We start from the raw sequence: 15,096 nt of genomic DNA, 5'->3' as shown, positions 1-15,096 counted from the left end.
ATGGTTCATAGGTTGGCCCCGTTCTGAGAGGGAGGCATCACAGTGAAATAGTTTGTGGAGGATACTCCTTGAGAAAATGTCCCAATAACAGATTCTGAGGTTTGGACCACCAGGTCAGAAATGTCCACTCATTGTCTGTTAAGTATATGCGGTCTTCCCAGTTTGCAGTAGTCTGTGACCATTGGTCTTCTAGACAGTACTGAAAAGGTCTCATGAAGAGTCTTGTATTTCAGACTTTGAGTATGCAAGATGCCATGGATCCTCCGAAGGACAAGATTTGACAAACAGTTGGCTCGACTTGCTGACTGAGGTCTGCACGTCTATTTTGTACTGCTCTCTCCTCCAAAGGATACATTCTTTCCTTGTGAGTATCTATTTTTTGCGCCTAGAAACACCAGGCATTGTACTGCTGCTGATATCGATTTGCTGAAGTTTATTTGAAGGCCTAGTCTGGACAGTAAATTCATGGTAGTGTTGAAATCTTGCTTCACCTTCCACAGTGAATATGCCTTTATTAACAATAGTCGAGAAAAGGGTATACAAATATCTCTTGTTTTCTCAAGTGAGCTGCAGCTACTGTCAAGCATTTTAAGAAAGTTCGAAGGGCTGAATTTAGACCGAAGGGGAGTACAGCATACTGATAGTGTTTGTTCCCTACTAGAAGCCTTAGATATTTTCTGTGAGGGCGGTAAACTTGAGAGGGAAAATACGCATCCTGTAAATCTATCAAACGGAACCAGTCTCCTTTTCTTATGTGTGGATAGATTTGATGAGGTGCCAGCATGCTGAATTCTTATTTTTTTGATAAATTTGTTGAGGAACCCAAGGTCTAGAATCGGTCAAAAAAAATTGGGTGGCTTTTCTTTTTAACCAGAATATTTCTTGAATATATTCCTTTGTCGATATGGCTTGAAGGAACCTTTTCTATAGCTCGTTTTTGCAGCAGATAAATTTCCTCTTTTAGATTGGAAAAGACCTTGGTCTGACAGGTGGCGGAATCTGTTTGAATCGGATTAAATATCCGTTTTGTATGATGTTCAAAATCCATCTTCCCGTGGTTATATTTTTCCACTCATTCAGAAAAAGTGTCAACGCTCCCCCAAGAGTAGGAAACTGTGTGGGGGAAGAGCTGGGGGGTCAGTTTCTCATTGTTTATTGTTAAAGGAATTTTTCCCCTTGGAGTGAGATGATTTTGTTGGAGTGGAACTTCTTTTTTGATACTTCCTCTGATATTGACTTTGTGTTTGCCTCTGTTGGTGTTGAGGCTGGTACGACCATCTAGGATGTATGAACCCTTTGATAGTAATATTGAATTTAATTTGTTTTAAAAATCTTTTCTGCTGTCTTAGACCAAAAGCTTTAAGTGTTTCCGCTTCATTTTTCGTTCTGAGCATCTTTTCCTCAGTATGCTGTCCGAAAAGTGATGTACCTGAGAAAGGTAAATTTGCACTTTTTAATTGGGATTGGGTTTTAAGCAGGATAAACAAAGCCAAGATGATCTTCTCACGGAAATTCCAATGCAGAATTAAGTAGCTGAGAGCTTGATTGAATTAACTGCAGCATTAATTGATGGTTTTGAAATTAATTAGCCTTTTTTAACTATCTCTTGAAAATCTTGTTGTCTAGTGTTGGAAGATTAGAGAAAAAAATGTCATACCATCCCTAACTTTCTGTGGTATCTTCCCAGAAGAGCCGCTGCATTTGCAATCTTTGAGTGAATGGAAGCTGTACCGCTGATCTGTGTTCCTATAGCGTCCATATTTTGGTCTCTTTGTCAGGGAAGCCTTGGGTTCTGAGGCAGAACCATGTTTCTGTCTAGCCACCATAGCTATTTTTGAATCTGGTTTGGGACCTATTTTCAGAAAATCACGATCTTGTTGGAGTGGTTTATATTTCTTGGACTAGCAGCTTTACCAGTAGCCGGGTGGAGAAAATTTTCTTTTATAGTCTAACAGACCTGGTAGTAGCGGTAGAAGAGGCTTTGGAGCTGTCTTTGGCTGCAGAGTTTAAAAAGTGACCGAAACTGTTGGTTGAGAGGTGTCTATGTTGATGTTCAATTTGGTTGCATCTCTAATCAATGCATCCTGGGACATAAGAATATCATCTACAGGTGATTTTCTAGATGGTGACTGTGGTGGAGAAGCTGGAGTATAAAAGGAATGAGTTGAATCAGAATAGGGTGATTTTGATCTGGAATGTGAATAGGATGTATCCCTTCTGTTAGAGGGTGTTCTGGGTTGTGTTGCTTTAATGGGTGAAGAAGATTTCAATTTTCTGAGAGGAGACATGGAGGTTGCCTTCCACACCCTTCTGACTTGTGAGAGAACTAAGGGACCCAGGGGCGTCTGCAAGGAATCCTCTGGATATATTGTAGCTCTCAGCAGATGAAGTGGTTAATCTGTTTGAGCAACTGGATCATCTGATATTTTAGAAACTGTGGATTGGGCGGAAGGAGATCCAGACAACCCGGGTGAAAAAGAAAGTATGACCTGAGGGATCCTTGACATCGAGAGAGATGAAATTGATGTCATACAAGACCTTTTTGACAATTATGGTGTTGGCGATATACAAGCCTTTTTGACATTGTAAGTTGTGACTTCGACGTAGATCGAGAGCTTGGCAGCAGTGAGTGCATTGTTGCTGTCACGATCTTCGGCAGCAATGATCTTTTCAATGTCAATTTTGACGCAAAGCGTTGACAGTGATGTGCCAACGTTGACCCTTCTTTCGAGGGTGAGCATGTCAGCGCTGAAACTCTCGACGGCAACATCACTGGTCTTGACATTGACAACCGGAGTTGATGCAAGTGACGTCGATGACTATGTCTGGAAGGTGATCTTTTATCTGTAGATGTCCCTCTGTAGGAGTCTGTACCAGATTTACAATTTGTTTTCAGAGGAAGGACGAGATGAAGATCTTTGCAATCTTCTTTTCTTTTTCTCTTCCTCTGCTCTCTCTTTTTTTTTTTATTGGTTATTGATGGAAAAGCTTTCTATGATGCAAAAGAACCCAAATTTTATTATATAGCAGTATATTTATGTAACAAATGAGTCTTACACCCGACAGGGACTTACAAGTATGTTAGGTTATGCCACATGGGGACAAGCCAAAAACACATACACCATTTTGAGGGTCAGAGCACATTCACTGGGTCCTGTTTAGCAGTCGTCACTAGTTGTGGGGGCAAAACGTCTAGGTAAAGCTGCAAAAAGCCTGTTTTCTCACGCCTATTTTGTAATTTAAGTCCCTTAAGAATCCCCTATACTGTGTACTTGCTTAAATGTTTGCATTAACAAATGCTTTACCTACTTTATCAAACACAGAGTATTACTGGTAATTTGTTTCAAGCTCATATATTAAATAAACCATATAATATGAAGTCTGCTCTTTTGATAATTGCTTTTTATTTTTATTATTTATTTTTTTTACTCGGGAAAGCACATCATATAACCGCCTTGCAGCGAGCAATATGCATAGCAGCAAGTCATGAAAAATCTGAGAGGAAACAAACAAACAAAAAAACACAGAGAAACATACAATAATCTGGTCCAGATAATCTATTGGTCCATTAGTGGATGCCACACTTGTACACCCCTTTTCTTGCCCTTTTGCCTTTACATTTGTACAAACCCATCGTAAAATTAAAAACAAAAAACAATTTGGCATACCAGGCTTGAAATGAAGGGGGATCCGCATCTTTCCATTTTGTTGCAATCACAATTCGCAGAATAGCAGTTACCATAAAGCAAAAACAGACATGGATTGGTTCCAACTGTAAATTTTCATCACAGCCTAGTAGCATCAGAGTTGAAGTTAGTGGGACTGGGCGTGAAATAGTTTTAAGCAGAAAGGATTCGACCACCTGTTTTAATTCATTAAGTTTGACACATTCAGAGAAAATGTGTACGATATCTGCAGGGCCTTTTGTACACCTTGGGCAATGATCATTTTGAATTTGAATTTGAATTTGAATTTAAAAGCATTTGTTAAGCGCACGTATACCATGCGGTTTCATGGCGCTTTAAGTGATGCAGTAGCGGTTGGCAGAAGGGCTAGACAGTATAAGCTTGCTCAAATAACAGGGTTTTAAGGTCTTTCCGAAACTGTGTGTATGACGGAGAAGATCGGAGAGCAGGAGGGAGAGAATTCCAGAAAAGCGGGGCGAGAACAGCAAATTTCGCTCCGCCAGATTTCTTTTTCTTGAAACGAGGAATGATGAGGAAAGCCCTATGGGCAGAGCGGAGTTCACGACCTGGGAGGTACGGTTTTATGGCGGCGCAAATGAACTCGGGGGCTGTACCTGATCTAGCCTGAAAGGTAAGGCAACCCAGTTTAAAAAGGGCACGCTCCCTCACCGGGAGCCAATGCAAAGCTTTAAGCAGGGGAGTGGCACGATGGTATTTGGGTAAGCCATAGATCAAACGAGCCGCTTGATTCTGAATGAGCTGCAAGCGATGGAACGCATATGCTTGAGCTCCATTGTAAATGATGTTACCATAATCAACTCTCGACAGTACCATGGCCAGCACAATGATTTTTAAAGCAGGAAGGGAAAAAAAGCGGGATACTTTCCTAATTAGTCTTAAAGAAAAAAAAACAAGCAGAGACCACTGAACCCACATGTGAGTGAATAGAGAGTTGTGTGTTAAGAAAAATCCCAAGAGTTTTGACCTTAGAGACAGGAAGAGGGGGAGCACCAAGTGACAAGGGCCAGTGGGCAGAGGTCCATGGACTGCAACCACCTCCGGTCAGGACTAACTCAGTCTTGTCCGGATTGAGTTTGAGGTGGTTGCAGTTCATCCAGTCCTGAATGAATGTCATTACGGTCTGAACATTGGAAGCAGATGAGGGGGAGTTGGAGAGATTAAAGATTAGCTGGAGATCATCAGCGTAGTTAAACACCGTGACCTCCATCTGCTGTAATGAAAAAATGAGGGGATAGATGTACAAATTAAATAAAAGTGGGGAAAGTGATGAGCCTTGAGGGACTCTGCACTCCACTTTGCGAAAGTCAGCGGTGAAATTGGCCAAATGGACGGCTTGGGCCCTCCCTGTGAGGAAGGACTCAATCCACGAGAAGGCAGAACCTTCTATGCCCGCCGCCCTGACACGGCTGAGAAGAATGGAATGATCCACCGTGTCAAAGGCGGCGGACAGATCTAATAAAATCAAGGCTTGCGGAAGGTTGGTGTCAATGCCTTCACGTAGCACGTCCATTACCGAGATCACCACTTTCTCGGTGGAGTGCAATGGGCGAAAGCCGGCTTGACGGGGGGAAAGACAGTGATTGATTTCAACATGAGTGCTTAAGGTGGTTGTGACGTGAGTTTCCAAAATTTTTGCTAGGTAAGGCAGTAGGGAAATGGGACGGTAGTTGGAGGGGAAGGAAGGATCAGTGTCAGGTTTTTTAATAATAGGTATGACAACCGCTGATCCATGCAAACAATTTCGCAGGTGTAAAATATAGATTGAAAACTGTTTTAAAATGTTGCGCTTTTAGGTTAGCTGATAAAAACACAGTTTTAGACAACCACGGTGATCTACTTCGATCTACATCCTAGTTTCCCAATTTATCTGCCCATATCGTTTAGACTCTGGAGATGTCATAATTTGCCATAAGCATAATGGAATATAGGTACTTGATGGAAGGGTATTTAAAGGCCAAGCACTATAACAACTGAATTCTACCCTTGTTTAAAACCTGTGGTACTAAGGGAGGGATTGTCTCCCTTATTTGGGCATATTTAAAAAAAGAATTAGATTCCACGCCGTACCTCTCTTGAAGTTCTGTAAATGAGATGATCCCATTCAAATCCAGCATGTCACCTATATTATTGATCCCTGCCTGTTCTCAACTTGTCCCCATAATGTCATATAATGGGGCAGAAAAGCGCAATGACTGCCACGAGGAGATATATCTTTGTACCTTCGGGATTTCTAAGTGTTTGCACACTTTGTGCCAAACTTTCCAAACTGCCCTGAGAGGTTTAAACCGTTTTTTTTTGTAATAACTCCCCTCCAACTGTCTCAAGAGGATCCCAGGTGCTGCGTCACCAATGGCCAGTTCGAAAATAGATGGTTGGGTTTCTTCCTGGCATTGCTGGGATGGCTCTTTCTTGTATTTAAACAAAATGCCCATTTGCTGCAGCATTATGGCCCAATAATAGTATAAAAGATTAGGGACTGCCAACCCGGCGGTAATGTCATGGATCTCCTGATCTTTTTGTAGTTCCATATAAATTGTGAAAACATCCCATTAATACTCTTTAAAAAAGTGTTTACTGGTTCCGAAGGTATACAGCGGAGTAAGTAAAAAACCTTGGGAAACATCGTAATTTTTATTACATTGCTTCTTCCTATAATAGAGAGGTGTAGATTATCGATTCTCCTGAGGTCACGACCTATTCTCTATAAGAGATGCTGCATTAATATCCCAAATGGTGTCAACCTGAGCAGAGATAGCAAACCCAAGATAGGTTACGGGCTCCGTTTTGCGGTGGTCCTGACAGAGCGTATTTTTAGTACAGACTATCTTGGTCTTAGCCATACCCAGAGTCACTACCAAACTCCCGGGCCAGCTCCTCGATCCTTACTAATGCACCAGTTGGGTCAGGGGTGAAAACAGCAATATCATCAGCATATGCTAATACCTTGGTTTTAAACCCCCTGACCACAACTGGTCTGATATCTTGATCTTGAATGATTGCATTTATGAGGGGGTCGATGTACAGTGTGACAAGGATAGGGGAGCATGGACAACCTTGGCTTGTTCCCCGGGTTACCGGGATCTTTTCTGTTTCCCTACCCAGAAGTTGAATCCTTGCAGAGGATTGGATGTACATAGCTTTTATAGCGGTTAGTATAAGTGGGCCAAAACCCATTTTTCTGAAATTATCCCAAAGGTATGTCCATTCAACCTGATCAAATGCTTTTTGAGCGTCTAGCAGTATAAGGGACACCTGCTGCCCTTAAACCTCTGCTATGTCAAATAGAGATATTGCTCGACGAAAATGATCTGTGGTCTGAGTATATGGGACTATTAGAGAATATAGGAGTGGAGGCGGATAGGAGCACCGATGAAAGAGAAAAAGAAAAAAAGAAAAAGCGAACACAGAGATAAAAACAGGATTCTTTCCTGGAAGATTATAATAGTTATCTCCCCCCAACCTCCAAACAGGCTACAGGGGTACAGACAGTCTTTTCCGCCTCCAGTCAATATCACTGTCAAGGTCTGATGCAAGGACCCCTCCCGCGTTTAGACACTCTTTGGCTTTGATCTCTGAGGTGAAAAATGTGGTCCTATCATTCCAGCTAATTTTGAGCCGTGCCGGATTTAGGAGGAAGGCTTGAGCTCCTGTCTCCTGAAAGGGTTTGATCAATTGGCACAAGCGCCAGCGGCGCTCGACTGTATAACGACAAAAATCCGGTCTTGTAAAGAATGAGAATCCTTCGACTGGACATTGAGCTACCGGTTTGGTTTTACCGAACACCACTTCTCTCAATAGAAAGTTACCAAAATATACCAAGAACGCTCGGGGCTTAGCATTAGGATTGACTGGCTGACGGATTGTAAATGGGACTCGATGTGCCCTTTGAATTTCGTGGGCCCAGTCCCACCCCTCCAACCCAGGGAATGATTTTTGGAGAAGTTGTACCATGTACATTCGAGGGTCGGAGCCTTCTTTCCCTTCGTGAATTCCAAGAAAGCGCAGATTATTTTGCCTCTGATGATTTTTGCTTTCCTCTAGTTTCCATTGGATATCCACTAGTTGATTTTCGTGTCTTTCCACCTGCCCCCTAGATCCTGCAATATCAGTTTCCAAGGAAGCTGTACTGGTCTCCAGGTCCGACATCTAAATCGATGATGGTATTACAGGTTTTCGCGATTTTCCTAACTGCGCCCTGCAGATGCGCCACTACACACTGCAAACTAGTTTCAAGTGACGGGGGTGGTCCGGGTAATGGAGGTTGGTCATCACCAGCTGTCTTAGTGGTGCTACCCAGCAGTTGCCCTCCCAAAGAATAGTCCCACTTCAATTCCCTCTGCTTTTGTTTCTCAGACCTTCCCGCTCTTGAATTCTTCGTAGCTGTGGCGATAGATTCCGTGCCTGGGGTATCGGGAACACTGTCCGTCTCGCTCTGCTCGGAGTTTGACCCTGTCCCAGACTCCTCATCCGACCAAGTGACGTCTGATAGGGAGAAGAAATCAAGTTCGTTGGTCTCTGAGTCTATGTCCTGTTCACTCCTTGTATGCTGAGGCTTGATAGATCTTGCATTACCTCCCGGGATGTGAGTGATAATTTTTGTGGGATTCTTTGCAGTTCCCACTACAGCTCCGGGTTGCACCTTGCTAAACCCCCTCTTCTTTGTTCCTGGTATCTTCTCCTTCGTGACTAGAACAGAGGGGTCTTGGGCTTGCACTTAGCAGCTTTGGGTTGGGCCCTGCCTGCCTGGCTCTTCCCCAGTAGATTCTCCATCTGCCCCAGTCTCAATAAGCACTCCTATCTGCTGCAATACATTCTGCCCTGAGTGACCACCCTCTGCTTGCAGAGTTTGTGCAGAGTTTGTTGTGAGGGCCCCGGCATGGGGGCCTCCTGAGGCCCTTGCTCCCCTTCTATTAGTTCCCCCACCTCTATCCCAGCATGCGATTCAAGTTCCATGGGGCCCCCCAGCACCACTGAGCCCATCACAGACTTACCGCCTGTGGAATGTCCTGGCCGCTAACTTGTCCCGAAGTTTGAACTTGCAGCTCCGTTTCCAGAGCAGGAGCGCTGATCCCAGCTCCTCTGAGCATGTACAGGACTGAGGCACCGGTCCGCTGTGGCTGGAGCTGGGGAGCTACACCCCTCCCCTTCCCGTCCGGGAGATTCTCCTTCCGGACCTTCGGTTTTCACCCGGCTGCCGGAGCTGTTTTGGCCTCCGTAGTGCTCGTGAGGGGGGAGACCTGGGTGCCTGCTTGCTGGAGGGCGCCTATCCCGCTCGTGCCCGATTTTGGCCCCATCTCAATCCACCAACTTCCCGTGTCGCAGCGGTCGGGGAGTTCAATCAGTGCGTATTCCAAGAACCTGCAGCCAGCAATCAGCCGCTCCGCCTGCTCAACCAGTACAGTGACCCTAAGTAGGATCCCGGCAGGTTCGAGGGGTTTAAAACCGCGTTGAGGGTTGAGCATTCCTACGCCGCTTCACCCGTAGTACACTCTGAAGCCGCCACCGCTGAGAACCACCTACGGCCGCCTCACACAGCCGCCATCTTTACTTCCTCTGCTCTCATATCCTGCAGCAGACCTCTTAATCTGATGCCCGCTCTGTCCGTGTGCGTCTTTTTTGACACTTTATTACAAATGTCATATCCTTTTACTCTATGTGAAGGTGACAGGCGCACCTCACATATCTTGTGTGCATCATAACTTGCCGTCTTTCTTCCAAAAAAAGGCAGTTAGTAAAAAAAAAAAGAAGGCTTTCGGCCTGGAAAAGATTGTCAGATCAATGTAAAAATAGTCCTACTCAATTGTAGAGATGTTAAAACGTCGAGTACAAATGGTTTTGAAAGTCTTTTCCGGTAGAAAAAGTTATTTTTAAAGGTGGGAAAACATCTAAGGTGATTAGAGACTCTGCCTAAAGGAGCCAGAAAAAAAAACTGACTCTCACAGGCAAACTGCTGGTACACAGCATTGTGGGTAGGGGTGCCTCTCAGGCCCTTCAAGGACAAGGCTGCTATTTTTGTCATCTCTTAGTGCAAGCCTATTAGACTGCATTTTCTCTTTGTGCTCTTTATGTTAAAGGTAGTTTTTTTCCACGATCGATGATGTACACTCAAGAAGCTAATCAGTGTCATCAACCTTTTTCAGCATTCAGAAAGAAAATGACATCTCTAACAGTCTAACACTGAACATCCTTGGGATGTTAACTTACATTTGGAACATTTTGCAATGTTTTTTTTCACCAAGTACTAGATATATTTTAAAAAGTGTTCCGGGGTCCACGCCAGCAGCAGGGAATTATTTAATGTTTATGGCTATCAATGAAGATCCTGCGATGAAGAAATTGGGGATACCTAGGACACATAACCCTGAGGTCATTCTGCTGTAGTTTGGGGCAATTGGTGGCCTCGAGCTGGAGGAAGGGAGAAATGTGGTGATTAAGCAATGCTGGGAGCTGCAAAGCGCCTCATCGCCAGATTTTGGGGAAATAATTACCCCCCAGGAGTGGCACTGTGGACAGTGGATCTCTGGCATAGTATGATAATAGACAAACTATCCCATGATCTGCAACAGATGCTTAGTACTTCTGAAACAAACCCGGGGCCGGCAATTGAGTATTTCACATCAATTTCCATGCTGCATGATTTCCATCCTAAGTTAAGATCGCTGGGCCTATTTGAAACATGAGCTCTTGTGCCAGATCGAGCAGACGTTTGTTCACATATTGGCAAGTCACCCTCAGATATCTACACGATGATGGACACAATGGGACCACATATGGAATGGTGGGGCCCGTTGGGGAGGATTTTTGGGAGGGTGTGGCAACACTGATTTCGCACAACTTCATGATTTTTTATCTTCTGAGAAATTAACATGTTTACTTTAACCAATGCATATTTTAAGCACTAGGAAGATTTCACCAGATTAGTCTGGATAGTGATGTGGTACAATTGAACACATGTATGTTTGTATTACTTGAAAATTAAATAAATCATTTCAACAAACAAAAATAATAAGCTGTACATTGTGGCATTTTGGAAAGATACTCACACTGCCTGGTCACAAATACCCCAGTGTTTCTCCCCCTGAAACCCAAGGACACTGGAAAACTAATACAATCATTAGATGTATCATAGCAGACTCAATATATTTGTAGCATTCTGCCCGCCAACTTTAGTGATTTTGAGAAACACTGGAACAGTAAAATAACTGAAAACTTAAAGCAGAGGTCTCTTACATTTTCTGCAACAAGAACTAGTTAAAATCAATGAAAATCATCCTGAGCACTAATATTATTGGTGCTGTAATACTGATCACATCTGACAAGACTACATGAGAGGCCAACCCAAGCAAGACTGTCAGCAATGTTCAACTCAGTGCGTCAGGTGGGGATGCCAGAAGTAATGTATGCTCTTTCAATTTGGAATGCCTCTACATGTGTGATATATAACAACCTTTGCTTCATTGCCTCTGCCTCTGCCTCTAAATAATATGAAAACTAAGTCTCCTCAGCGTGGCATGATCAATTACTCAAATATCAGCTTTAAATATAGTTTGGGAATTCAACCATTTTATTCCAAACAACAGCATACAAGTTCAGAAAATACACACAGTTTCATCTTAATTGATGGTTTTATAATTTGGAGTCCATATATCAATTAAAAGAAGCAAAGGCTTCTATATTGTTAGACTGGACTGCACACAGAAGGGCTACTTACAGGTAGCTGGAGAGCTATCATTAGCTCAAGAGTTACTCTTTGAAGAAAACCTCCTTAAAACTTCAGGAGATTGTGGGATTCAATCACTGACCTATAGAATAATACTATCCATAGACCTCCCATGCTATTTTTATTATAGCATATTACTATATGAGTGCATTGAAACTGTTTTGTCCCAGAAGGTGCCTGTTTTGGTGGTATCTAGTTTTCCTGCTCTTTACTTACTTGTACACAATAAACTGTTGATTTCAAAATCAACAGCACTGACAGGACATCAAGTTTAATAACCACAGGGTAATTAAGTTCCAAACCTACTACTACCTCTTAGGGTATGACCTGGCTGCTCACCCTTGCAATCCTTGGAAGATCAAGTGTACTAAGCGAGTAACTTTTGATTATAAAAACATAATTCAGTGGTACCTGAGGCACTGGGACACAAACTGTATGCAACTACTGGGGAAAAAGCATTGGGCTGTAACCACCGATATAATAGGATCCACAGAAAAGCCAAAAATATTAACTTAAACAAAAAGGACTAGGAACTTTAGTAGACAATTAAAAAACTTTCGGTCTCTTGTAGGTACCCTAAAACCACTACTTTTGTGGGTACCCTAAATATCACCCATTTTGAACCAAAGACTTGCTGTTTCTTACCAAATTTTGCTCTGCATGCGTCTGCCGCGGTGAAAGCAGCTCCTGCCTGGGGGCACACATCTGAAGAAGGGCACCAAGTCGATCAATGAGCCCCAAATCCACATCAGAATGAAATTCAGTCATCTCTATAAGAACTTCGGCACTGGAGACTAATTTTCTGTGACTTTTCTGCAGGAAAAAGAGCATGAAGTTATGGTTGAGCCAACTTGTAGAGGCTATGCCCCCTAGAGTTCTCTCTATAAAGAAATATGCAGCTATTATGGGGAGAGGAAATTAGAACTTGGTATGCATTAATGGGTTCATCATCTGGCTCATTTGGAAACAAAAGACATTAATCGACTATGCTTATGCAACAAATGTATGGATTAGAAACTAAAAAGTACATATGCTGATGTGCAACGAAGACTAAACAGACAAGATACTGAGAGGTTTAAAGGTAATAGGGTGTTCTATGTCTTATGTAAGAGAAAGATTTATATAAGCAGTAGGAAAATGCAGCGTACACATATATACCAAGAGTTTATTGTGCATAAATGCAAATTCTGCCCTTGAGTCATGCGCTCCTCTCCTCTTCCCACAGATCCCTCTCCTTTGGTTATGCTCTGTACAGTCTAAGCAGAGGACCTGGCTCTTGGAGCTCCAATTTCCATAGCAGCTTCAGTGATATGGTGTGTGATGTCAAATGTTATATCATTATGACATCTTGGTAAGGTCATCAGTGGAGTAAGTTGGTTGGTGCACTGAGGGGTTTTTCAAGTTTTGAACCATTACGCATTGTCCATTCAAGTGAGGTTTTCTAGGGGATGATCAAATAAGCACTCGAAAAGTCTATAGATCTGGAGTTGGCTGGCAGCCTTTTGGTTTAGCCAACGCTTGATTTGTTTTGCCTTTTTTTGTTGTAAAACTTTATTGTTGGGTGGTTGGGGGGGGGGGGGGGGGGGGGGGCGGGGCTGCCTGTCCCGCACCATTAGAAAAGAAGCATTGGCATAGCCAATAGGTCTCGCCTTTGGGACCTTATAAGTGTTTAGCAATGCAACAGTTGCATAACTAAATACTTATAAGGTCCCAAAAGCGAGACCTATTGGCTATGCCAAGCGGCCGTGAAAGTGATCGCGATCAAACATCAAAGCGGCCGCGAAAGTGAAAGTAATCGCGGTCAAGCGCGGCACGCGCGCCCGCGCACATGCACTGTAGCTCTAGGCTGGCCTGGTAGCACTTTTTGGAGCCCTCTCAAAAAGTCTCGCCAGACCAGCGCATGCGCTGGGTCAGGCGAGACCTAAAAAGCATAAAAGCGTTTGCTGAAAGCAAAATGTGCTGACCCATTGTCTCATGCAGTTGTGGATGGAAGAAATATGTGAATGACACACCAAAAGACCAATGGATGTAGAGGGGACCTTTAATGGTACAAAATGGGATAGCATATGACAGGGAGAACCAGAGACTGCATTCTTTACATCAGACAGCAAACTTACATGCAATTCACAAGCATGAAAAGGTAATGCTATTTATTTGCAATCCTAGTCCTAAACAAAGGAAATCTCAATAAGAGTCACAAACACTTGAATCGTCCTCCTGCCTCTGTGTGATATCATGGAAAATACAAACACGTGTGAGTTAAAAATGATTTGCAGTACAAAATTGGGCAAAACCAAAAAAACACAATATGAATTCTAATGTATAAAATTACAGGGTTTTTTTGGCCAGAGACCTTATGAACTGGCCCATTTACAGGAGGATGTAAAATAAAAACAACTGCCAAGGTTGTCTGTCAAAAACATTCACATTTTAAAGAAAATCCAAGGTTACCAGTACTGATGAAATCCCTGAAAAAGGCCAAAAATGTTCTTCCAAAACATTTATCTTTTGATTAACTGTGGCTTCTGCAGTCACAGCTAAAGCAGGCAGGAAAAAGGGGGGGGGGGGCGGGTGTAGTTAAGCTTGTGGCAAATAGCCTCTGTGTAAGAGTTTTAAAGTTCTTTCATAAGTCTATATATTTTCATTATTTAATTATACAAGGACAAGAAGACTGGGATCTGTTGATAATTTCTATAATAAAACATTTGAGGGGATGATGGAAACTGTTCTGGAAGAGCTAGAGAAAGTCATTGAGGAAGTTTTTGCCGTCCACTTGAAAACACTAAGGATTTATTGGGTGGGTGATTCTAATTTTAGGGTGTACCATCAAATGGATAGTGTAGCCTGTGGTGTTACAGACTGTTGTGGTGACAAATTGTACATTTTTACCACTCCACTTACAGGGAAGAATTGAACAGGATCTTAGTTGTCTGGGACATGGGGGTTGAACTTAGTATAAATGACACCACAGGAACCCTGGATAAGACATTCGTATCCCTTATTTAGGCTCCAATATTGATTTTAGAATTGCTTCGGAATCCTTAAGTGATAGGCTTAATAACAAAAGTGTGGCATTTACTGTTTTTAGTGATCACGCCCATCTGGCCTGTAACATTAGGTTGGACTTTAACCCCCGCAGTAAGTTAGATTTACTACCAAAGCCAATTCTGGCAAGAAATAATGGATACATCTTAAAATGGGATACGGTGTTGGAATGTGATTTCCTCCATACCCAACACGTTAAGAAATATTCGGAGTTTATGACCTGCCTTAATGAGGGAGCTCCACCTGATCAGATCCTAACAGCTTTCGAGAAAATCATGGGAGGGATTAATAGCAATCTAACTTGCTATCCTAAGAAGGAAGCTAGGACGCAAACATCGTAGTTTGATCACAACTGCTCAATAGCTGCCTCTAGATTACATAATGTCTTACAAGTAACCCGAGGGACGAGGGCTGTGTAAGTTCTCTGCGAGCAAGTTATAAGAGAGCCAGAGAGAGAAGAGTAAGAGAACTAAACGCCAAGGTATGGGGAAATCTGAGATTGGCCCTCCTCAGAAAGGACTCATGAGTTCTGGAGAGTGTTAATGGCCTCGGCATTTAAGGCAGGAGGGGCTTCCAACCCTAGATTCACACATTGATGAAGAAGGCTGGGTATCCCACTTGCAG

The 15,096-nt window shown here is 42.9% G+C and overlaps 1 protein-coding gene across 1 annotated transcript in view; it reads right to left on the bottom strand.

Annotated features, from left to right (window-relative positions):
- Positions 1 to 15,096, bottom strand: part of ATG2A (autophagy related 2A) — a 2,561,659-nt gene that overhangs the window by 1,976,609 nt on the left and 569,954 nt on the right. Inside the window, exon 14 of the mRNA XM_085625535.1 lies at positions 12,073 to 12,240. Coding sequence (XP_085481661.1) covers positions 12,073 to 12,240 — 168 coding nt within the window. The remainder of the gene's footprint in view (positions 1 to 12,072; positions 12,241 to 15,096) is intronic.

Source organism: Triturus cristatus, chromosome 9 (assembly GCF_964204655.1).
Source record: "Triturus cristatus chromosome 9, aTriCri1.1, whole genome shotgun sequence".
Lineage (NCBI taxonomy): Eukaryota > Metazoa > Chordata > Amphibia > Caudata > Salamandridae > Triturus > Triturus cristatus.
Note: the sequence above shows the minus strand (reverse complement) of the source record. Positions and strands in the feature narration are given on the sequence as shown.